This window comes from Condylura cristata, unplaced genomic scaffold (genome assembly GCF_000260355.1).
Source record: "Condylura cristata isolate star-nosed mole 26May11 unplaced genomic scaffold, ConCri1.0 scaffold00006, whole genome shotgun sequence".
Taxonomy (NCBI): domain Eukaryota; kingdom Metazoa; phylum Chordata; class Mammalia; order Eulipotyphla; family Talpidae; genus Condylura; species Condylura cristata.
In genome coordinates, this window is record NW_004567107.1 from 16,932,574 (window position 1) to 16,955,696 (window position 23,123).

A 23,123-nucleotide genomic window follows, 5' to 3' on the forward strand; every position below is an offset into this window, starting at 1 on the left:
AAGGATCTTAAAATAGAATGCCATGGATTACCTGGATCGGCCTAGTTGCATGTAGTAAAAATAAAGGATTCTTTCAGGAGGATCCTTGAAAGATGCCAAGGGGGCAGAAGAATCAGGAAGAAATTGTGATAATGGGGGCAGAAGGCAGAGGGCCCAGGGGCTTAATGGGTGGTGTTAAAAATGGAGGAAGGGACAGGAATTGTGGGCACCCTCCAGAAGCTAGGCCAGAAGTCAGATTCTTCTCTGGAACCTACAGAAAAAGTGCAGTTGTGCCAACACCTTTATTTTAGCCAAAGACACGAATTTGAGACTTCTGACCTCCAGCCCTGTAAAGTAATAGATAAGTGTTGTTTCAAGCCAGTAAGTTTGTGGTAATATCTTACAGTTGAAATAGGAAAATAATACAATGTGAAAAAAGAAAAATGGTAAGGAAATGGATTCTTGATTTCTAATGTTGACATACATAGAAGGTGGCTTCTATGACCTACTGATTCCAAAGAGGAACAGAGATGTGCCTAGGGAAATGATAATCACTGTTTACTGTGTTAAACCACATTCAATAACTGAGGGTAGCCAAGATACTCTTGTGTGATTTTGCCTCTTTATTTTTTACTACATATAAAGTTTCATAGGAAAATAGGAATGTTGGCATATTTATCAAATGCACTGATGGGCCAAGAGAATAGCCATTCTGTGAAATACAGTTTTCAAGATTTATCATCTATTATATTAGAGCAACAGAATTAACTGCTTTTGGATTATGAGCAGCACTCAGGTATTTTTAATTTTTAAAATATTTTCAGAGAAGTTTTAGATTTTTAGAATCACTGAAAAGATAGACCATTCCCATTTCAGTCCCCCCTATTATAAACAACTTAGTGGTCATCAATGAGTAATTAATGATAACACCACTGACACATTATTGATTAGTCATTGTTTATTCCTATTTCCTTATTTTTTACCTAATATACTTTTTCCATGCCATGATCTCATAGAATATACCACATTAAAATTGTCCTATCTTCTTAAGTTACTTGGTATAACAGTTTCAAAAACCTTCCTTGTTTTGCTGACCCTGACAGATTGAAAAACACTACCTCACTAGGTGATCAAGTTCAAAATCAACGGAGAAATCAAATTGATACTGTTATAGGTAGTGAGAAAGGGGCACCCCTGAACCCCCAAGCCTGCCCATTCTAAGATAGGGTCTGACATCTGCCTCATTAAGACAAAATATAAAACTTTTGATGGAAAGGAACTTTAATGCAATTAGTGTGCAATACAGAAAAGATAAAGAATATAGTTTCTAAATCAAAACCTGAAGTCACCCGTCCCCTCTTGGGTAAAAGTCTACCCAAAAGGTATTGGCCCAAAGCAAGGACTGAAAGCCCACCACAAAAGCAGCTTCCTTCATGGACCCACAGAAAAGGGTCAGAAATGACCAGACAAGTCTGGGAGGAAAAGAGCAAAATCAAAATCAAAATAAACACTGCCGTAGTTAACCTCCCCCCGGGTCTCTCACCCACATCTGTGTCACCCAGTCCAGGGCCAAGAAGCAAGAACCACTTCTTCACATGTCTCTCTGCTCCCTGTGCCTCCCTCAGGTCTCCTTCTGGTTCTCCATCCTGCTTCCTTTGTCTTCAGTGACCTCTCTAGATTCTTCTCCTCTCTGCTCCACCCTCCTTTTGGGTGGGGCAGAAAACCTGGAAACTTCCCTTTTCCTGGGACCACCCTGTTACAATACTATATTGCTTATAACATGATGAATGCCAATCTGCCCTGATTTTCTTCTCCAATGCCATACACTCAAATTAACTGTAATGGAAACCTAAGACAGATTCCAATAAGGAGGCACCCTCCAAAATGATTGACCAGTAATCCTCAAGGCTGTCAAGGTCAGAAACAGCAAAGCAGCAGTGAGCATTCTTACCAGATAAGAGCAGAATACTCACTTAATGAGAATTTTATTTCTGGTCCAGGAAATTTCAGGCTGAGGGTAGGATTCCACTGCACACATGAAAGTAGCCACTTCTTCAACTAAAGCATCCACTGTTTCCAGAGGAGTAGTGATGACAGGAGCTGAAAGGCAAACCAGATGTGACCAAATGGGAACACGCTAGAATGTTGTTTATCAGCCCTTCTCTAAGCAGTCAGAAGCCTCCACCTCCATAAATGAGAAATACATTTCCCCATAGCAGAAATTTGCCAAAAGGAAAGAAGATTTTATGCAAGGAATTTTGTTTCTATTTCCTAACATAGCATTCGAGAATCAAAAGATAAGACTTTCGGGAGATTGGGATTAGAAGGAATTATATGCATGTAGGGGTAGATCCAGATTATTGTGAGGCCCAAAGTTGTGTAATCAAGGTGCCCTTCTTAAGGGAAATCCTATGAAATTATGTATACACATTGTCTGTGTCCTCCTGAACAATCAAGTTGAAAAGAAGTTTGCTGAAGGAAGTCAAAATGGATAAAGGCAGCAATTGTAACAAATATTGTTTTAAAATTTTTTTTAAATATGTGTTGTTGTCAACACATTGCTTGAGTTGTCTGGGGAGCTTTGCCAATGAGAGACTATGGAGCTTAAGCGCATCATATTTATGTAAATTCATATTTATATAAATTCATATCTGCCCAAAAGTAGACTTGAGAGAGGCTAAAATACAACAACAACAACAAAATCCAAATAAAAATGGGCAAGGTTTTGTAATTTGTCCAAAGAAAGTACACAGATGGCCAACCTGAACAGTTGTTTGATAGTATTAGCTAGTAAGGAAACGCGTAACAAAATTGCAGTTAGACATACTCCTTCAGACCCACGGAAGTGGTTGTCATTAAAAAGGAAGATGGCAGCAAATGTTAGGGGGGGGAATTAGAAGTTGTGTGCATTTTTGGCAGGACTGTAAAATGGATCAGCTATGGTGGAAATTAGTATGGTTGATCCTCAAAATAATAAGCATAGAATTAGAAATGATCCAGTAATTATTCTTCTGAGTATACGCAAAAATCTGTACATTGTATATTTGAAAATTTGAAAAGCAGAGAAGCAAATAGGTATTTGTATGCCTGTGTTCACAACAATTAAAAAGTGAAAGTAGCCCAAGTGTCTGCCAACAGTTAATGAACAACAAGATGTGGAATATTCATATAATGGAATTAGTTGATAAGAAGAAGAAAAGAACTACCAACACATGCTGTAATGTGGATAAACCTTGGCAATTAATATGCTCATTGACAGGTGTAATGAAAATGTTCTAAGATGGATTGTAATAGTGAATGTACAACTCTGTGATTATAAACTTGAAAGGGACAAGGTTCATGATATAGGAAATGTTTCTCAAAAAATCTCTGTGTGCATGTGCAGCACAAACAAAAAAAAATGTATGTTTCACAAAAAGAAAGACAAAGAGTGATTGACATGGTCTCTTCTCTCCTCCCATCCCCTACGAACTATGTGCCATCGGAATTAGAAGGGCAGAGGAGGAACAAGAAGTTAAGAAGGGCAAGAAGTGCTGGTAATGTGGTGCACCCTGTTTCTATGCACAATCCTGTGCATCCACTGGATAATGAAGGGGGCACGTGCCAGCATCGATTTGGGTGAGTCTGAAATTTGACCTCATTGCATAATCTGATTTTTAAAATTACCATCATCACTGCTTTGTGTGGTGAAAAAGGAACTCTCCTGCACTGCTGGTGGGAATGCAAACTAGTACAACCACTATGGAAAACTGTTTGGAGGTTCCTCAAACTGCTAAACATGGAGCTTCCCTACGACCCAGCAATCCCACTCCTAGGTAGCTACCCAAAAGACACAAAAACACTGACTCAAAAGACACCCGCACCCCCATGTTTATTGCTGCTTTATTTACAATTGGAAAAACATGGAAGCAGCACAAATGGCCAAAAGTAGATGACTGGATAAAAAAGATGTGGTACATATATACAATGGAATATTACTCAGCAACCAAAAAAGAGAAACACATGTCTTTTGCAGCAACTTGGATGGAGCTGGAAAAGATCATGCTTAGTGAGATAAGCCAGAAAGAGAAAGAAAAATACCGGATGGTTTCACTCATAGCAGGAGTATAATGGACCAGGCGAGAAAATAATAAGAATAATGAACAGCCATATACCAGAGACATTTTGTGGGGGTGGGGTAGGGAATGGGATCAAAAATAGAGTGGGGGGAGAGAAATGCACGGGATTATGGCGATGGCACATGGGTGACTTGGTGATGGGAAACCCGCGAGGATTACAATTGAGATGGAAAAAAAATGTACAAAACGATGTAAAAATAAACTTTTGTAATAAAAAAAATTACCATCATCACTGCTTTGTTGTCATTATTATTGCTTATTGGAGTTTTATTTACTGTTTCCATGTAGCAGGCACTGGGTTGCTTAGGAACACAAAGATGTCACGCATATTTCTAACTTGTAATGATCCATGATATTGATATGGCTAAATAGATGGCATCAAACAGCTAGCACATTTGGCCATAAAAGACACATCTACTTTCTGAACAAACCTTATTTTTTCAGTAAACTCGAAGGCAAACTCACTAACTGAACATGAGGAAAATGCTGGCTTTATTACTATCGTTAGTTTAGTCTTCTCTTAAGATCCATGTAAGCATCATCTCATCCCATTTCCTTGGTTTGCTGGAAAGAACCATTTATCCTTTTCCTTAATCTTAGATCATCCTATATATGTCATTTTTACACTTGTCACACAGACACTATTCAAATGACCTGTTTACATCTGTCCCACCCTCGATTATAAAAACCTTGAGCATTGGGATCAGGGGATGTAGCTTAGCCCTTTCTATCCTGAGGGCTGCCACATTGTCTGATGTTTAGTTTAAATGAAACAAATTTGATTTCACAAGAATGCACTAAAGAACACAATTTTTTTAAAGATGGAAAGAGAATAGCTGACATCAAAGTGAAGAATTTTTAAGTGGCATCTTCTAGGTAGGCATCAAGCCCCCTCTCCCCCGCCATACTAGGGGGACCATTAAAATCTACAGACTGCAGTACATAAAGAGAAAGAAATGAAAAGTATTAAAGAACAGTTAAGAGATCACAAGTATAGTTTGACAGACTCATAAAGTATAGACTATAGAAGATCCAGTGAAAAGAACAGAGGAAGTGTCCTAGGAAAAAGTGTGTGGAGAAACAAGTAACTGATCACTTTTCAAAATTAAAATAAATGGGTGATGCTGAAACTGAAAGACTCCACCATGCATGAATTCAGGTAAAGAAAAAAAGAAACATTGGCTAAAAACTATAGAAAGTAAAAGATAAAATAAAATCTTCAACTCTCTAGGAAAATGATCGATACCTTTGTGTCAATTAGACTGATATGAGATTATTTAGCAACAACCGATCCCAAAATTCCATGGGCTAATATCTTTAAAAGCCTAAGAATAAAATAACCATTAGCCTAACATTCTGTAGCCAGCTTAATCATTTTTTAAATGAAGGCAAAATAAAGACGTGGATAAATATTGGAGTGTTTGCCACTCATATTCCTCATAGTTTCTAAAATATGTGATCTTCATAGGAAATGACTTGCACTTAAAAGAAAGTGGTAAGGGGCAAGAGAAGTACCAATATTCAATGTGCGCTTGCTTTAGTATTAAAAACAGCAGGCAGTAGAATGATATAAAGAAGTTTATTTTAATGCATTTTTATGCATTATATAGACAAAGTAGATGAAAATGTGCCAACATGTTAATATTCTGGAAGTATGGGTGGCTTTCTTTATTTTAAGTTTTTGTGTATTTTGTGTTTTCCAAATCATGCTTAGTTATGAGGTATTACTCTTATTATTTTTTTAAAGATTTATTTATTTATGCATACAGAACAGGAGTACAGGCCAGAGATGTGGAGGGTGAGAGGATTCACCAGAGACAGAGTAGGGAGCAGAACAGGCAGATCGTGGAAGTACACTGCTGAGGGGAGCAGTGGGTGGATCAGGAGAGGTCTGCAGTGCCATGTGGATCACCTCTGGGGCAGGGATTGAACTCATGCTGCAGTAGCTGCAGATAGCTCAGATAGTGCAGATAGTGCTGTTTTAACCTGTTGAGCCACCAGCAAGGGCCCTCAAAGGACTACATTGTTTGACAAACTTACACATGGGAAATATGTGAAGTGATCACCCTCCCATAATGTTCAATGAGCCTCAAGTGAGGTTTAATTCTGTTTTCAATTATTTTAGCATCTCAAATTGATTAATAATCTGCTCTGTGCTGTGCCTTAGCTCCTTTACTTTTCCCAACAAAGCATAAAGGCAGACTCCACTATTTTCATTGGCAGATGAACAATGGAGGCTAAGAATGGTAAATAATTTATCAAGGCATAACAAAAGTAGGAAGTAGTAGAGATGAACTTTGTAAACATATGGTTGGTTTAAAGTCCTTTTCAACTCTGAGTTATACCAGGTCTCTAGTGTAGTATTGAGTAAACTAAAAATGGGAGAAAAAAGATTTACATCAACATCACTTTTTCTGGGCAGAATATAGCTAGTTGAGGACAATTTGCCCATAATTCAAAATTACCTAAACTGTCTTTCAAATTTTCCCTGATGCAGTAACATATTTGTATTTAGTGACATTTGTTGACTCAGCAGACTGCCTCTTGTTTACTTTCATTCTACTATCCGGCTTTTATCTCAGCCAGAGTCTGTTTAAAACTAGGGCACTATTTCTTCCCTCAATCCAAGGATCACATGAATAACAAACACATGAAAATGAAAGCAACACTTCTCTGAACATCAAGAGTAGCTTAACTTGAACACTAGCTGCTTGATGAAAAGGACATGATATTGTGTTTCATTATTAATGTTTTATGGGCTGTAATTCAGGGCAATTGATGTACCATCTTCTGATTGAATATTTAATGATTCATCTGAGCAAATAATTAAGTAAACAATGAAGTCAGGTATATTTGCTTCTCTCTATCTTAATTAAATTAGATTTCATTCTTGACATTCATGCTTCTCTAACATCATGACACGGCAGGGTTTTTTCAGCATGAGACAACACTTTGGTGTTGGAAATTTCTCAAATCTCCACATGAGAAAAGATATTCTGTATTGCTTATTTCTTTCCATATCTTAGGAACTGGCAGATTTAGTCTACTGGTGATGTGATAAAATGAAAGTAATTTTTTTATTATAGCATCTTTGCCTTTGTAACTTATATGGCGGATTGGTAATCTGCATAATCCTTTCCTAATTCTGTATTATTAATTCTTTGTGATAGAACCCACACTTGGTCCTAGAATTCAGGAATGGCCCTGGGTTCAGACAAGTAGGGATTCTGGCTCAGCACGTTCAAATTTCTAAAATTGCCTGACCTGCATTTCTTTGGGTTTAGATAAGTTCTCAGAAAGGCAGATCTAAAATGTACTTGTTACCCAGGAATGATCATTACACCAATGACTGGCAACCCTTTGTGTCATAAATAACATTACATGTTGAGCATGGGAAGACACTTTGTTATTTCATGAGGACCTTAAGACTCAGTAACTAAGACAGTAACTTAGCTTGACCTTAGGACACACAGGACATTGGAGAGTAGGAAAAAGAACATGCTATTAGCAATCTCTTCCAGACCTTAAATGTCCTGGTTCATTTTCTGTATTATTCAGTCCAGCCTGCTTGGTGTGTTCCCCTATAATCTCAGCTCCTTACTCCCCAGTCCTTTATCTGCACTGACCTTTTCTTCCATTGACCCTGAAATGTCCCAATTCTGAATCACCCAAATTATCTGTCCTTGCTCCTATGTTCATTAAGTACTTTATAGGGTAAAGAAGAACAACCATGTAGACCAGGAACATCATAAAGGTATGGTCGCTAGCCAGAGCTGGGTCCTCAGCATGGCTGGGGAATCCTTGGGCAGTCTCTATCTACTCTTCTTGGTTTTCCTCACTGGGACCACTTGGCCCTCTCCTCACTCCTTACTCATTACTTCCCCAGTGACCTCAAGGCCTGTTCCAACTGAGCAGTTGCCCACTATACTTTTGAAAATATGGTTGAAATCTTGACATTTCTGATCTTTTTTTTTCTGTTCTCTAAGGTCAATAGTATTTAAAACACTCGTGTTTTCCCAAACAAGCAATGAGCTACTCTTCCAATGTACATCAATTTAAAACTTTCACCCAGGACTTGGTGTCCTGGATTTCAATAACAGCTGTGCCTGCTCTGAGTTAGTCATATGTCTCTGAATCCTATGTCTGTAAACATAAAATGTAGAAGAGGAGGTTACTCAAATATGTCTAATGATAAATTACTTGGAGTCAAAAGCTAGAGGTGATGATAAATGGAGAAATTTCAAAAGTGGAATTTGGATGTTCTTCGTGCCTATTAAATGCAGTATTGCTCACAGCAACTCCTCCACCTTTAAGAATCTAAATCCCACTATAGACTGAACATGCTCCTATTAACTATCAAACTCTGTTGGATTATGTGAGTATTCAGTGAAAGCCGGCTGCGTTCATTCTCAAATTCTTGTAAAATTCTCGTACTTGTGGCTTGCGACGTTGAAGTTGCCATGGAAAATATCCCTGGTCAAAACTACTCTGAATGACTTTTCTCCTTGTCCTTTGGACATTAGGAGTCTCGTTAAACTAAAACTAAGGCAACCAACTTTTAATTCTACTAGGTTATTCATTTTGTAGAGGAAGCGGTACACTGATAAGAATATGGAATGCTTTTGCACTATTTTAAGTTTGCCCGTCTATTTTGTAATACACTACTGTGCAAATTCCTTGATTTGTTCATTATAACTTAGAAAAAGCTATACCATCTTAAAAAAAAAACAAAACTATTTTTGCCTTCTATCAAGAATAGAGATAACAACTATGGGAAATTTTGAATAGCTGTATTACTTCCAATAGTGTTAAGATAGTAGTACATTATTGTGGTTTTCTGTACTAAGTAGCCTATACACTCCAATATTTAAAGTTAAAAGGATTGTGTTTTTATGACAGTTTATTTTCAGAAAAGGTGTATATAGTCAATGAATGTTTTCTCTGCTAGCCTTGGTATTTTGGGCAAAAGATGATGTTAGACCCACACAATTTAGATTTTACAATAAATACATTAGGCTAAAATAGTGCTTTTGTTTTTTGATTTTACCATATAGCCATAGTAGTAAATAAATGATAAACAAAACTGAGTATTTAAAAATCATGATATTTACTTTGTTACCTGCATGCCATCATATGTTGAAGTTTTCAAAATAAAGATAGTGTGCATTTGAATTAGGGGCTTTAGCTATAAGTTTGGAAATGGAACATCATTTTATATAATCATGTAAGCTAGGAGTTGTTTCTACAAAGTGGTGGTTTTGCATGTGAATGCATGTACCAAGTTCCAATTGTCCTGCTCCTTCTCTGAGACTGAATTTTAGTAAATTTTTAGCATTAAACCATCTATTTTTATGTAACTTCATACACAATTACATACACAAAAATGACTTAGAACAATCCATAAATCCTACACCCAGGTGCTGCCTTACCGGACGTCCGTTATGTGATCAGGAAGCCAAGGTTAAGTCTTTCTGGCTATTATTAGATGTTTGAAAAGATACAAATTCTCTTTTATCTGGAGGTATGAGTGTTAGTTGGCAATTAAACATTCAACTATACTTGTAGGTGCCATCCTGCTCTTATTAAGTAGAAAAAGAAAACAAGAAGACAACGTAAATCTGTGAAACCAGACTGTTAATGAAGAAAGCCATGACTTACTAGTATATGAATTGCTGACTTGTGTTCCAGAAATCTAAGTTATGTTCCCAGTCTCCATGCAGATGTTACCTTCTCTTATCTACACAATACACAGTTCTTTGGTAGGCAATATAAAAGGATGCTTGAGTGTGCCATAAAATGCAGACTTTTTTCCTACTTTACTATAATACCTTTAATTTGAAAACTCTTTAATGGATACCATTCAATCTGCTTTCTCATGTCCTTTAAAAAAGATTTCAGTGACGCCTTAGTCAAATCAGCCTTCCTGATTTGAAATACTAGTCTCAGTTTCATAATACATTGGCCAGAGACCATGTCACCGTGGACATTCTTGCTACTGCAACAGGTGTTTGTCAGTTTCTTAAGTTGCTTTCCTTTCCCCTGAGGTGGTGTTATTTCCGGTACATTCCAAAGACTCTGAAAAAAACTTTTGCGATCTCTTGCCATGACAAATCATGACTCCAGCCTCAAAGTTATTGAGCCCATTGTCTTCAAGCTGCTAGAACATAGGCAAATTATGTGCATCTTTCTCTAGTTCTGAACTCTTAAGAGCTAAAATATTTATTAAGAGTTTTACAAAACAACATCTGAAAATAGAAATGATTTTTGTTCAGAAGCAAACACTCTGGGAGAGTCTTGGTTATGTTCCTAGTCAATCTGACATGAAATGGTTTTCATCATCCATTTAGACCACACTGAAGTTTGACATACACATAAAACAGACCTTGATAACTTGCAGTCTACCTGCTTATGTTTGCTGTAGAACTGAGAGTTCAGTATGCACTGGATGACTAAACTTTGAATTGTGGAACTCCTGAGAGGAGGATGTCAGTAGAAAGGAGACCATTGATCAACTGTGCATTTAGACAGCTTTCACCCTCTTCACAGATTCCACTCCTACTTCCCCACATAAAACCCAAGCCTCATGCACAAATCCACCGTGATCAGAGCGCACACAACCACTTCAGAACTGTGACAAAGCAGCAAGAAGACAAGATCTCTCAGACCAACCTTTTGGAAGTTTCTCAGTCCCGCTGAAGGCAACCAGAGTAAGAATATGTACCAGTGGAATGTTGACGAGCTCTCTCATGATTAATCCAGACTCAGGCAGGAGAAAGTTCTTTCCAGACAATACAAGGAAAATGCCCCCACAGTTTACATTTTAAAGGATGGTTTGTTCCAAAAGGGTCGTCTGCTAACGACTGTTTGTGTCAGTAGCTCCACAGGCTCTAAGTATAATCAGGAATTCTCAGACTTGGCTGCAGTGATGGACACTGGCAGCTGTTGAGTGTCCACTTAGGCTGGTAATGCAAGCATAGGGCTGGAGGAACAAGGGAAAGAAAATCCCTGTAGAATCCCTTTTAAGACAGTGGCAGAAGGACAATACCAGATGCCTTTTGCCACTGTCACTGTTTTCCCTGTGTAGAGGTTTCCTGGTCTTTAATTCGGTTCACCACCTCTCCTGTGCTCACACCGGAAACCTGGGAACCTGGGTGTCTCTCACTGTGACTCCTACTCATGTCTCATTCCATCCCCCACCTCCGACCCACTGCCAATTCCTACAGACTGTGCCAGTGCATAGTCCTTGACTTCTCCCTGTCCTTTGATTCTATCATGTTATCCCAGCCTCCTTTTTCAGTATTTCTCACTGAATGACAGTGAGAATTCATGTCTGTTCTTTCTGTCTTGTTTTTATCATCCTCGAATCTCTTTTCATATAACTTGTCCTGCCCAAAGCCTTTAGGAGTTTGTCATCACAGAAAAACTTACTCCAGACTTCCTAAAATGACATGCTGCTAGTTCCTTGTGTCCATGAATTGCTCATATTATTCCACCCTCTTGGAATGTGGTTCAGAATTCATATTTATTATCCTGTTTCAGGGAAATAGTATATTGTATATGTTACTGTGTTAGACCGTGAGCTGCCATTGGAGAAACTTAAATAGAAAAATATCTTTAGAAAAAATGAAAATAAGTAACATATTTATTGTTGTCATATCAGATTGATAGGGTTACAGATACAAATCAACATTTTCTAAGAATATTTTTTTCTAAGCAAATAACTGCTGCCTTGGGTAATAAAATATTCAGTGTCTAGGGCAGGAGCAAAATTAATTTTTTACTACATATCTTTTAAAATTATTTCCTTTTTTTTTCTTTTTTACTTAATAAATTGCCTGCATTTTTAATACCCTGGGTATAAATAATTATGTTTTTATAAATTTTGCAAATGCTTTTTTTTCTTGAATCCCTTTCTACCTGTACAAGTGATTGGTTCTGAGATGGGTTTTTATAGCTCAAATTGACCAACTCAAGGTCTCCCTAGTTTTATATTGGACCTAATTGAAAATAAGCTCTTCCCTCTTAGATTTAATATCTGTTAGGACCAGACCAACCAAGGCTGTTGGACAAAAATAATGTGAAAACCAAATATACTAATCAAACTTTCTTGCTTTTTAAATTAATAAACTAGGGGGCACGTTTGTTTGGCTGACATTAGTCTAGTTCCTTAAATTGGAATCAGAATAATTATAATGTAATTTAACTAAAAGAAACATAAATTTCTGCTCTGAGAATACTGTGTAAGTAGTGTGTATTTTATGGGACATTTAAATATGAGCAGAATGAACATATTTTTTCATGTGACATTTAGATATTAGTAGGATTTGCATTTAAACATTAACAGGTTGAGCATTGTGGCTACCTGTCATTTCCATAAGAAGCATTTTCATAAGTAAAGGAAGTTCTTGGAAATTTCGATGACTACAAGTTTATGATCTGAATTTCAGCTCAGGATTAGTAATAACCCTCCATGAAGGGAAGGCCATGGTGACCGCATGAGGGTATTGTGAGTGAGGGAAGAATTGTGAGTCTTCTCAATCATTGTCTCCCTTTCCCCTGATATACAGAACAAGACTTGATGGTGCCCCCCCCTTTTTTTTTTTAACCAGACCAGTGACCCTGGGGAATTATCCCTTAGTTAGATTCCTCCACAACCTGAGCCTGGAGATGACAAAGGAATTGGGCAAAGCTAAGGGGAGACTGAACTCTGTTGAGGGAAAAGTCAAGCAAGAAGCTGAGGGAAAGTTTTGGCTCAAAACCAGTCATTGGTTGCCCTCTCTGGTGGCATAATGGGTTGGGACACAGCACTGCAAGCTAGCAGGCACTTCAGTGTGAGTTCGATCCCCAGCTCCAGAGGTGACCCACATGGCGCAGCAGACCTCTCCTGATCCCCCCACCCCTGCTGCTCCCCTCAGCAGTGTACATTGTTGATCTGCTCATTCTGCTCCCCACTCTGTCTCTGGTGAAGCCTCTTAGGATCCCTGCACCTCTGGCTTGTACCCCAGTTCTGTATGAATAAATAAATAAGTCTTTAAAAAAAAAAAAAAGTAATCATTGGCCAAGAGAAGCCCATGGAGAGTTCAGTGTAGACATGAAAACTGCAAAAGTCCTACATGTGACCACAAGAGGCTGCTGGTCTGTTCTGTCCCTTGGAGCATCCCATAATCCAAGTGAATCTATTCCTTACAATAGCAAGTGGATTCAGGTACAGAGAGTAGGGACCAGGAATCAGCAAGTTATTTGGCTTCCTTATGAGTATGTGGAAAGTACTTGGGATGGATGACTGTCTCCCCTTAGGTAAAACATCCACCATCAGCAATTAAGTCGCCTTCCCACCTTCGATGTTTGCGTTGCTTTCTCTCAGAAGCTGGCCAGGATGCTGAGAAGCAGGCACAGCGACCCAGGCCCACAACTCTGAGCCACATCTCGAACTAGACATAGGGGTTTGGCTGCACAGTAGCTTTTGAGACCTGTCCCAACCCTGCTGGAGTCAGGAATAGTGCTGCTGGCCAGCACCATCTCTCGCACATCTGGGGAGGCTTGGCAAAGGGTCCCTTCTTATTATCACAAGGGCAATGACCTAATGCTGTGCCTCAGTGGTCAGCAGACTGTGGGCCAGACATGTCATATGGATTGCCCTTTCCAAAAACTCTTGGAGAATAAAAAAAATGGGAAGATGTTTTTTAAAACTAGAGTGAAATCTTCCATTAACTTTTGGGCTAGCAGTTCTAAGCAACATCAGTATTTTAGAGGCCCACAATTTATGCAGTTGGGGGGATTCTTAAATGTGCTGTTCAAGGAATGAATGAATTGCATTGAATACCTGCTGTATGCTGGGTATTCAGCAACATGCAGTAGAGTTTAATGTCTAGTGGAGGAGTGAATATTAAATAGTCACATGAATAATTAAGATATATGCACAAGAGATACTTTGTACTTTAAAAATATATTAAAACATAAATTCATCATGGTTTGAAGGCTCATGAAAGGCTTCTCTGAGTGTCACTGAGACTAAGCCCTCCAGGAGAAGTGAGTGTCAGGCAACCAAATTAGGGAGGTCTGGGAGTGGATCATGCCAGGTAATGGAAGAAGAATGTGGAAGTGACTCAGGACATGAAGTAATAGGGTCGTGTGATGGAAATAAAAGGTCACTGTTTGCAGTATAGAAAGTGAGGGTAAAAGCCACAGAGGGAGGGAGGGGAGGCCATGCAGGACCTTGGATGGTTCAGTGGGAACCTCATCTAAGAGCAGTGCAAATCCGTGAGAATGTAGATTGCAATTAGAGCTACATAATCAATTACTCTCAGCGGGGAGGGGAGAGAAGAACCAGCCCTAGGGCTGAGCCCTAACACCCCCAGACTTTAAAAGTGATTAAAAATAATGAACTAGAAGAACAGACTGATAAATAGCAATGAGTGAGATGGAAAAATACGGAACACGTCACAGAGGAAAAGAGCCAAGCCCAGAGGGAAAGTGTGCTCTCCAAGAGCATGTGAGTGCTACTGAGAGGTCAAGTATGATGGAGCTGAGAGGTTGCGGTGACTGTAGCAACACAGAGTAGCATAGAGCAATGACTTTGATAAAAGGCCATCTCAGGGAGTAGCAGAGTGTGCGCTGAGAAGCCAGAGTGGTAGAGATAGACTGAAAGAGAATAAGGTGTGTACATAGAGACAAGCATGTGAATATTTTTCTCTATAAAAGAGTGACACTCAAGGAGAGGAGACAGCTTAGCAGCAGCCAGAGGGAGAGACTGGATGGAGACAGAAGTGTTTTATTTATTTTGAAGGGGTGGCATGAAGGAGGTTATAGACACAGCAGAGAGATCATAATGCAAGGTCTCAAGGAAGACAGGAGTGACTAGAATCCTGAGCATAGGTCTTCTGATGGAAGAGGATAAGAAAAGGATGAGTAGGGAAATTTGTGGACAGGAGGCAGAGTTTAAGTTGAAGCTTTAAAACTCAGTCTGGAGGAGGAGAGCACACCATTGAGATTTCTGCTATAAAGTTATAATGGTACTGATGGGTACTCATATACCCTGCTGTGGCTTCCTCCCCACCCCCAGCACTTCTCAACTTCCCAAATGACAGATGTTGAATGGTTGGGTTTATTTTGGGGTTTGGGGGAGGAAAGGGTATTTGTTAGTGATATATAAGTCCAAGGAAGTAGCATTCCAGAGAGAAAATGCAACATGACACTAGCAAGCTGAGTGTATGTGTTGAGGAGAGAGTTAGTCAGTCAACAGGTGATGATACTGGTAGGATCAAGAAGGTAGGAAAATGGACAATGGGAACAAGGGCTGTGAAGGGAGTGATTCAGCAATGCAAACAGGTTTGTGCCAGTTTAGGAGTTCTCCATGGGAACATAGCCCGTCACCTGGGCCATTTTGCTAATGGATAGTTAAGCTCATCTCTCAAACTAGAGACCAGCTGTGAGGCCATTGTCTTTGTGTGTGAGGGATGTTGGGGTTGCAGTAGAGCAGATGGACAGGACAGGATAGATTTGAGACCACTATGCAAAGATGAATCAGAAGGACTGGTCATCCAGTCTAAATGAGTACCAGATTTCCAATGAGAAAAATGAGCAAATGTAGAAAATGGAGTATTTAATATATACCAGCAGAACTTCCAACCGGAAAAACTGTCTACTGAAATGGTTGATTCGTAGCCTGTCTTGAGCTGCTGTCTGGGTCCCAGCACTGAGTAGATGACTCACACAAATAAAAAAATGGAGATATAAAAAGGTGTCAGGTGCCAGGAACCCACAAGTAAGTGCAGAAACTGTGAACTACTAACATACTCTTAACCCCATCCAGAAAATCAGTTGCTAGAAACTGGAGGCCATGATTATGTTGAGATGAGCTTCCTAATAGGAGCTAAGATCTTTGGTTGAGGGATATAGCCACATCATATGAATAACTTTGATTCTGGCTTTGGCTAAAGCCAATGGAAGATAAGAGACCCTATATATGAGTTCACAGAACACATAGGCACAGATCAGGGAGAAGTGTATCTGAAAGCTAAAGGGAAGAAGATCCCAACTGGCCTTTCAGGAGCTCAAATGAGTCCTCAGAGAAGAGGGATGTGCTAGGACTCCCTTTCATCACAATTATTTTTGACTCATTCATTTAGTATGCCCTATTTTCACCTCTCTCTCTCCTTGCTCCCACAAGCTGACTACACTGCTTCTCTGTCATTCCACCCTTCTTCTTTGAACTCCAACTTTGATACTCCAATGTGTTTAGGGACAGTGAAATGATTCTCTGAGATATCTAACCTGTTCATCTTATCCTCAAATCAGCACTTCTTCCCGGGTCATCTGGCCTCAGTGGCAATATCAAGAAATCAGTCTGAAAAATCTGTGGAAAGTCCTACATGTACCTACTGTTCAAAGATCCTGAAGTTACAAAGCTAAACATAGTTTTACTATACAACCCAGTTATCACACTCCTTGATATTACCTGCACATCGGTGTTCGTAGCAGCCTTATTCATAATTGCCAAAATTTGGAAACAGCCAAGACATTGTTTTCAATTATTGACTGATAGAGTAGCAATTATCCACGAGGTTAGTGAATAATTAAACTATCACATCCAGACAATGGAATATTGCTCAGTGCTAAAAAGAAATGAGCTATTGAAAGATGAAAAGACATGAGGGAAATTGAAGTGCTATTACTAAGAGAAAGAAGCTTGTCACTATCTGATTCCAACTACACGACATTGTAGTAAATGCAAACTGTGAAGACAGTGAAAAGAACAGTGGTTGTTGGGAGTGGGTGGAGCTGAGAGGAAAGAGGTGAGTAGTGAGAGCACAAAGAATTTTTAGGGCAATAAAAATAAGCAATATGACATAATAATGATGGCTATGGGTGTTGATCCAAACCCATAGAATGTACCAAACCAAGCATAAACCCTGGGGATTATGGACTTAGAGTGATTATAATGTGTCAATGTAGATTCATTCTTGGTGAAACAGGTACTGTGTTTTGGTAAAACATGGTAATTGATGTGGTAACAGGGAAGATATTCATATATGGGGTCAGTTAGTACAGAGGAATCTCTGTACCTTCTCAGGTTTGTTGTAAACTTAAAACTATTTTTTAAAAACAAGTTAAAAAAATAATTTATGTAGAGTCAAGTACTCTAATATTATTCAATTCATAGTTTGAGGAATTTTTTTTTTACAAAGATTTATTTATGTATACAAAACTGAGGTACAAGCCAGAGGTTCAGGGGTGGTAAGAGAATTCACCAGAGACAGAGTGGGGAGTAGAACAAGCAGACTGACGAAGTACACTGCTGAGGGAGGCAGTGGATGGGCCAGGAGAGGTCTGCCACACCATGTGAGTCACTTCCGGGCCTGGGGATAGAACTCGCACTGAGGCAGCTGCGGCCAGCTTGCAGTGCTGCATCCTAACCCGTTGCACCAGCAGGGAGGGCTCCGTCTGAGGAATATTTATACACATAGTGTGACAAATACAGATGTCATTTTAGGATGAAAAGCCACAAACATACCTTTGAAAAGAAGGTATGAGCCACCATAGTGAAGGTGTGGTGTTTTTTTTTTTTGTTTTTTTTTTCACTGAGGTAGTGGTTTACAACGCTGTGATTCTGGGCACAGGCTCCACCTCTTCAGTTACCCCAACTCCACCAAAGCACCCTAGTCCTCCACCACACTCCACTTGCCCCTCTATCTGCTTTGCCACCCCCTCCCTCTTTCCAATTTTACAGACAGATTTCTGGGGCTGGTTTTTAGTGTGGTTTTGTCTGATCTTTTGTTTCGTTTCTCTCTGGTCCGCATATAAGTGAAACCATCCATTGTCTTTTTCTGATCACTTCGCTTACCGTGATCTCCTCCAGCTCTATCCATGTTCTCACAAATGGCAAGAGTTCATCTTTTTTTTTTTTAAAGATTTATTTATTTATGTGTACAGAACTGGGGTACAGGCCAGAGGCACAGACACTGAGAGGATTCACCAGAGACAGAGTGGGGAGCAGAACAGGCAGATTGACGAAGTACACTGCTGAGGGGAGAATGGGGCCAGTCAGGAAAGGTCTGCTGTGCCACGTGGGTCACCTCCGGGGCGAGATTGAACTTGTACTGCAGCAGCTGCTGCTCTATTGCAGTGCTGTGTCCTAAAGGAGTTGTACAAACAGGGAGGGCTCTCATCTTTTTTTTTTTTTTTTTAAATAGCTGAGCAGTATTCCATGTGTACATGTACAACATCTTCCCCATCTACTCCTTTGCTGCTGAGCACTTAGGTTGCTTCCATAACTTGCCTATAATAAATAATTCTGCAGTGAACATAGACACATACATAATCCTTTGAATTGAGGGATCTGATAGTAGATCAATTTTTAATTGAGAAACCTCCATATTGTTTTGCTTACAGGCCAGATTCTACATTCATACCCTCTTTCTAAGTGTGTATGTTTCTTTTTCTTTTTTTTTTTTAAGATTTATTTATTTATGCATACAGAACTGGGGTATAGGCCAGAGGTACAGGGGTGGTGAGAGGATTCACCAGAGGAAGAGTGGGGAGCAGAGCAGGCAGATAAATGAAGTACACAGCTGAAAAGAGCAGTGAGTGAGACAGGAGAGGTCTGCTGCGGCATGTGGGTCACCTCCAGGGCTGGGATCGAACTTGCACCAAATCAGCCACTAGCTTCACAGTATGGAAGCTTTAATCCGCTGCACCATCAGAGAGGGTCCGTGTGTGTGTTTCAGTAGAAGGCAGGTTCGTGCTCTCACTACAAGAAAGAACAAGCGCTTACTTATTCTTGTGAACCCTATTAGCAGGATATGGATAAATGACCAAAGCTCAGACAAGCAGGAGCCTTTGCTGGATTTGGACACAATGGGGTGGTTAGAATTCATTGCTGTGGTGGTGGCATCAAATGTCCACTGGCAGTAGGGCCAAAAGCAGGATATGGTCGTGGCAGTGCCTGAGCCGTACCCAGTAACCGGAGATGGCAGTGACTGGCTGTTCCCAGTGTCTAGCTGCAGTGTTGTGTCACCTGCCCAGGCTGTTCCTCTGCTGAGATCTTGGCCATAGTGCTTGTCACCTGACTGTCTTTGCCTGGCTCGCCAGCGTTCCCTTCCAGTATACTCTTTTTCTTCCAAATCAACCGGTCCGTCTCTGTAAATCGCAACAAGAAATGTCTGTGTTGCAGACAAGAAAACTAAAACTCTGAAAAGTTAAGAGATGTTCACAGTCTCATAACAAGTGAGTGATGGAGGAAGAATTCTCATGTAAGTCCATCTGACTGCTGAGTAGTAATTTTTCTCCCCAAACCACTGCATGTAAATTTCAGACATATACTTCTTATTATAGATTGGTGTTATAATGACCAGCCAAGGGGAGAGATTAAGCTAGTTAAGTGATGATTTTATCTTCTCTGATGAGTGCAACTGAGAATTCAGGGTTATCCATTATTCTGGAAGGTGAGTGTTTTGCAAAGACCACAGTGCATATAGTCTGTCACATGTATATGCACTGCCCAAGCTTCTTCACAAATTGATGTCAACAGTCTTAGCAGGAAACCTGGCTTAGAGGGTGACCCAAAATGTGCACATAGTTACTGATGAGATCAGTCAGGGTTCTGGTGAGACTTAACCTAAAACTGGGGTGGCAGGTCAGTACATACTTCTTTCTCCATAGACCAAAAATTACTTCCCAGCAGCACAGCTTAAGGATACCTGAACTTCTAGGAAAACAGACAATTCATGCAGGATTTTCACCCACTGGCTCTTTCTACTTCCTGGGCCCCCAGTAAAGAAAAACCTCAGGACTTACTGCATTCAGTTTTGAAGGCATAATTCAGACAATATTTCAGCATTCTAGTTACCTATGGAGACTTCTTTCAAAGGAGAGGTAATGGCAGCGGCAGAAACTACTGACTCTAGAAACCTAAGAGCTTCTCTACTGAATTATGATTGGGTTTACATTACTCTTGCCACTTACAGGATTATGGATGGGAGAATTGATGACTGGATTTTATCTATCTTGCTTACACTCACCAATTTTAATTATGAAATTTTGGGCACTTAGTTGTCTTGGTATATCACTATCTAAAATGTTGGACACATACACAAACAATGGGCAGGTTTGGGCTTGCTTTCTTCCTACCAGAGAAAAGAGTATATTTCCCTTTCCATTGGGACCTCAATTATACATGCATATCATCACAACCCATAATTGTAGCTCTAATTTCACTTAGAACTAACACTTAGATACTAGCTGCTTCTTATTGGTTAAAGTAAGTACTTTAAATAAGGACTGGCAAACAATATGTTTACTAAATAAAAGTCATGTAAAATTCAGTTTTCTTCCAAATTTACATGGCTCAAGGTTGTCCTGTATAAGACAGTAGGAGATGAACAGCTAACCCAACAAAGCAAGTTGTATATCTTCAAGCCAAGATAACCTCCATTATCTCCTTCTAGCTGTCTTATCCCTGTGTGGATGAGAGATGTTATTATGGAGAGTTGTAGGATAGAACTTGAGAAGGTATAATAATGTGAGAGCTGATAAAGTCTGATGCAGAACTTTGTTCCAAGGCTAACAACATCGAGAGTTTAAATAATAAAGAGTCTGTCTTATTTAAATTCAAATAAACCCAAGATCATAGTGCTGGGAAAACTTGATCCAAAGTCCTCTATCATCAATATGCCCACTGCCAAACACATCTTCCCCGAAACCTGGCAATTTCTTAATCTCATTTCAGTGAAAAATCACCATCTTGTACTTAGCTTTCTGAGCCATTCAACTGAGTTATCGTGACAACTTTCTTTATCCTTAATTCTATATTTAATTTGAGTCTTATCAGGCTTATGCTCTGAAGGGCTTTCTAATTTGTTCCTTCCTCATTGCCTTATGTTAAGCACTGATTAATTTATTGGCTGATAACTATAACAGCTCCCTAAAGGTTCTCCCTGCCAGGCATTTCTCTACACCGAAGTCACAGAGCTCCTACTGGGATAGAAATCTGACCACACCGTTCTCCTGCTTGGAAACTTCTATGACATTCTGCTGTTGTTTGGATAAATGCCACACTTTGGCACATGACAATCCTCTGCTCATCTGTCCTTGCTCTCCTCCTGCCCCGCCCTGCCTCACACTGGAAACAAACAAACAAACAAACAAACCTGCAGTGATTTGAAATCACCAAGCTCTGTCTGATCTTCATGTCTTCCTACCTGTTTTTCTATCTGCTGGAATATTAGTGCCTATTTATTTTTAGCCGTCCATGGCTTGTCCTTTAAGGTTCCAGCTAGGGGTCTCCCTGGTGGCGCAAGGGGTTAAAGCACAGCACTATGGAGCTATCTGCAGCCACTGTGACATGAGTTTAATCCCCAGCCAGGGAGGTGGCCCACATGGCACAGCGGACCTCTCCTGACCAACAGGTGCTCCCCTCAGCAGTGTATCTCAGTCAAACTGCCTGTTCTTTCCCCCACTCCGTCCCTGGTGAATCCTCTCTCACACATCCAGCCCCTGCACCTCTGGCCTGTACCCCAGTTCTTGTATGCAAAAATAAATCTTAAAAAAAATCCCACCTAGTCCTTACTCTCTTGTGATTCTCATCACGCCCCAGCACAGGTGGATGTCTTCTTCCCTGTCCCTATCAGGAGCTTCCATTCTGCGTCTGCATCTCAACGAAAGACTGAGTTTTCTGTCTTTTATCGCTATGACTCCTGTACCTAGCAAATTCCTGATATATTATAGCACTTCATCCACCTATCCCCTACTTTTTTAAAATTCACAATATGCCACCTCATTTTTATAAAAAAAAAAAAAAACCTGGATTAGTACCTTTTTTCTCAGCACAAAGAAATTCCAAGAGGATTTTCACTTTTACGACAGATGCTGGAAAGTAGCCGCAGTGTTCAGTTTTGCTTTACGGCAGCCTGCATGGAGCCGCTGGGGGGCGCTGAGCAGTGAGAGCGACCTGCCCAGCCACTTGCTGGGGAACCACGTCCTACAGGCTGCGTGTGCATGACATCAGTCCTGCTCTTACCATATGTGAGTGTGATTTGAAGTTTTATTTGGTATGATTTTGTTTGCTATTTCTGGGGTCTGCGAATGCTTGAAAAAATTTCCACATACATTCACGGTTACTGCTTCTGCCATTTTGGCTTATGAAAGCTTCCATAGAAATGCTACTTTCAGATGGCAGTGGAAACCTTTACCTACTTTACGATGAAAGAGTGAATAAACGAAACCATGCCCTTCTTCCTTAGGAATGTAGGCCTTGGCAGTGTGTATTTTGATCGGTGAGGGTGGCATTGAAAGGGATTTCTGCACTTACTCCCAGGTCTTATTTTCCCCCTTCTTCTCGAGTGGTATTTAAAATGTTAGGTCATACACAGTTGTACTTTGTAGCTTGAGAAGATAATTGTGTGGTAGTATACTTAACGCTGGAAGAAAGCAGGACTGGAGTTGCATATTGCTGGGTAATTGAAGTCTGTGCTTTGGAAGAGGTGAAAGAAGATTATCTGTGTTATTTACAAGGCTCACTAGGGGGAGAAATGGCAGTTTGTTTACAAGGATGGAGTCCGTTTAATTTGGACCTTTCCTGGACTTTGTTACTTTGGAGCAGAACTCGAGGGTAGTGGTAAACAAATGCCTTCCTTTCTCTTGCTCTTACAACCTCATTGGTGCTTGCGTGCTCCATGCCTCTGGTTGGTATCCTCATCTCTTCTCCCTCCCTCAGTTGTAAACCTCACTGAGAACTCCCTGAAATCGCAAAGAAACAATTTGAAAACTGTCCTATAACCTCCTGCTAGGATGACAAATTCGTGCCCATTTCTCATTATCCGCCACTTCATTGCATTCATGACTGTTTCAGATGCTTAGCACATACTGCTCAAAAATCAGAGGGATGGTTTTAAAGCACAGTGGAAATGAAAGGAGGACAATGAGGTAGATCACCTCCCAAGGAAACATGGACCTACGAGGATTATTTCTCGTTTAGTTCTACCCATCAGCACCATCTCCTATAGAGCCTATATATCCTCACTGTGGCTT

At 40.0% G+C, this 23,123-nt stretch overlaps 1 protein-coding gene across 3 annotated transcripts in view; it reads right to left on the reverse strand.

Moving 5' to 3' along the window:
* Window positions 1-10,979, reverse strand: part of MUSK (muscle, skeletal, receptor tyrosine kinase) — a 71,532-nt gene extending 60,553 nt beyond the window's left edge. For all 3 annotated transcript variants that reach the window (XM_004677441.1, XM_004677439.1, XM_004677440.1), the window contains exons 1-2: window positions 10,767-10,979; window positions 1,953-2,079 (exon numbers count right to left, since the gene is read on the reverse strand). In XM_004677441.1, coding sequence (XP_004677498.1) covers window positions 1,953-2,079; window positions 10,767-10,845 — 206 coding nt within the window. In that variant the 5' untranslated portion in view covers window positions 10,846-10,979. The remainder of the gene's footprint in view (window positions 1-1,952; window positions 2,080-10,766) is intronic.
* Window positions 10,980-23,123: the final 12,144 nt, after the last annotated feature.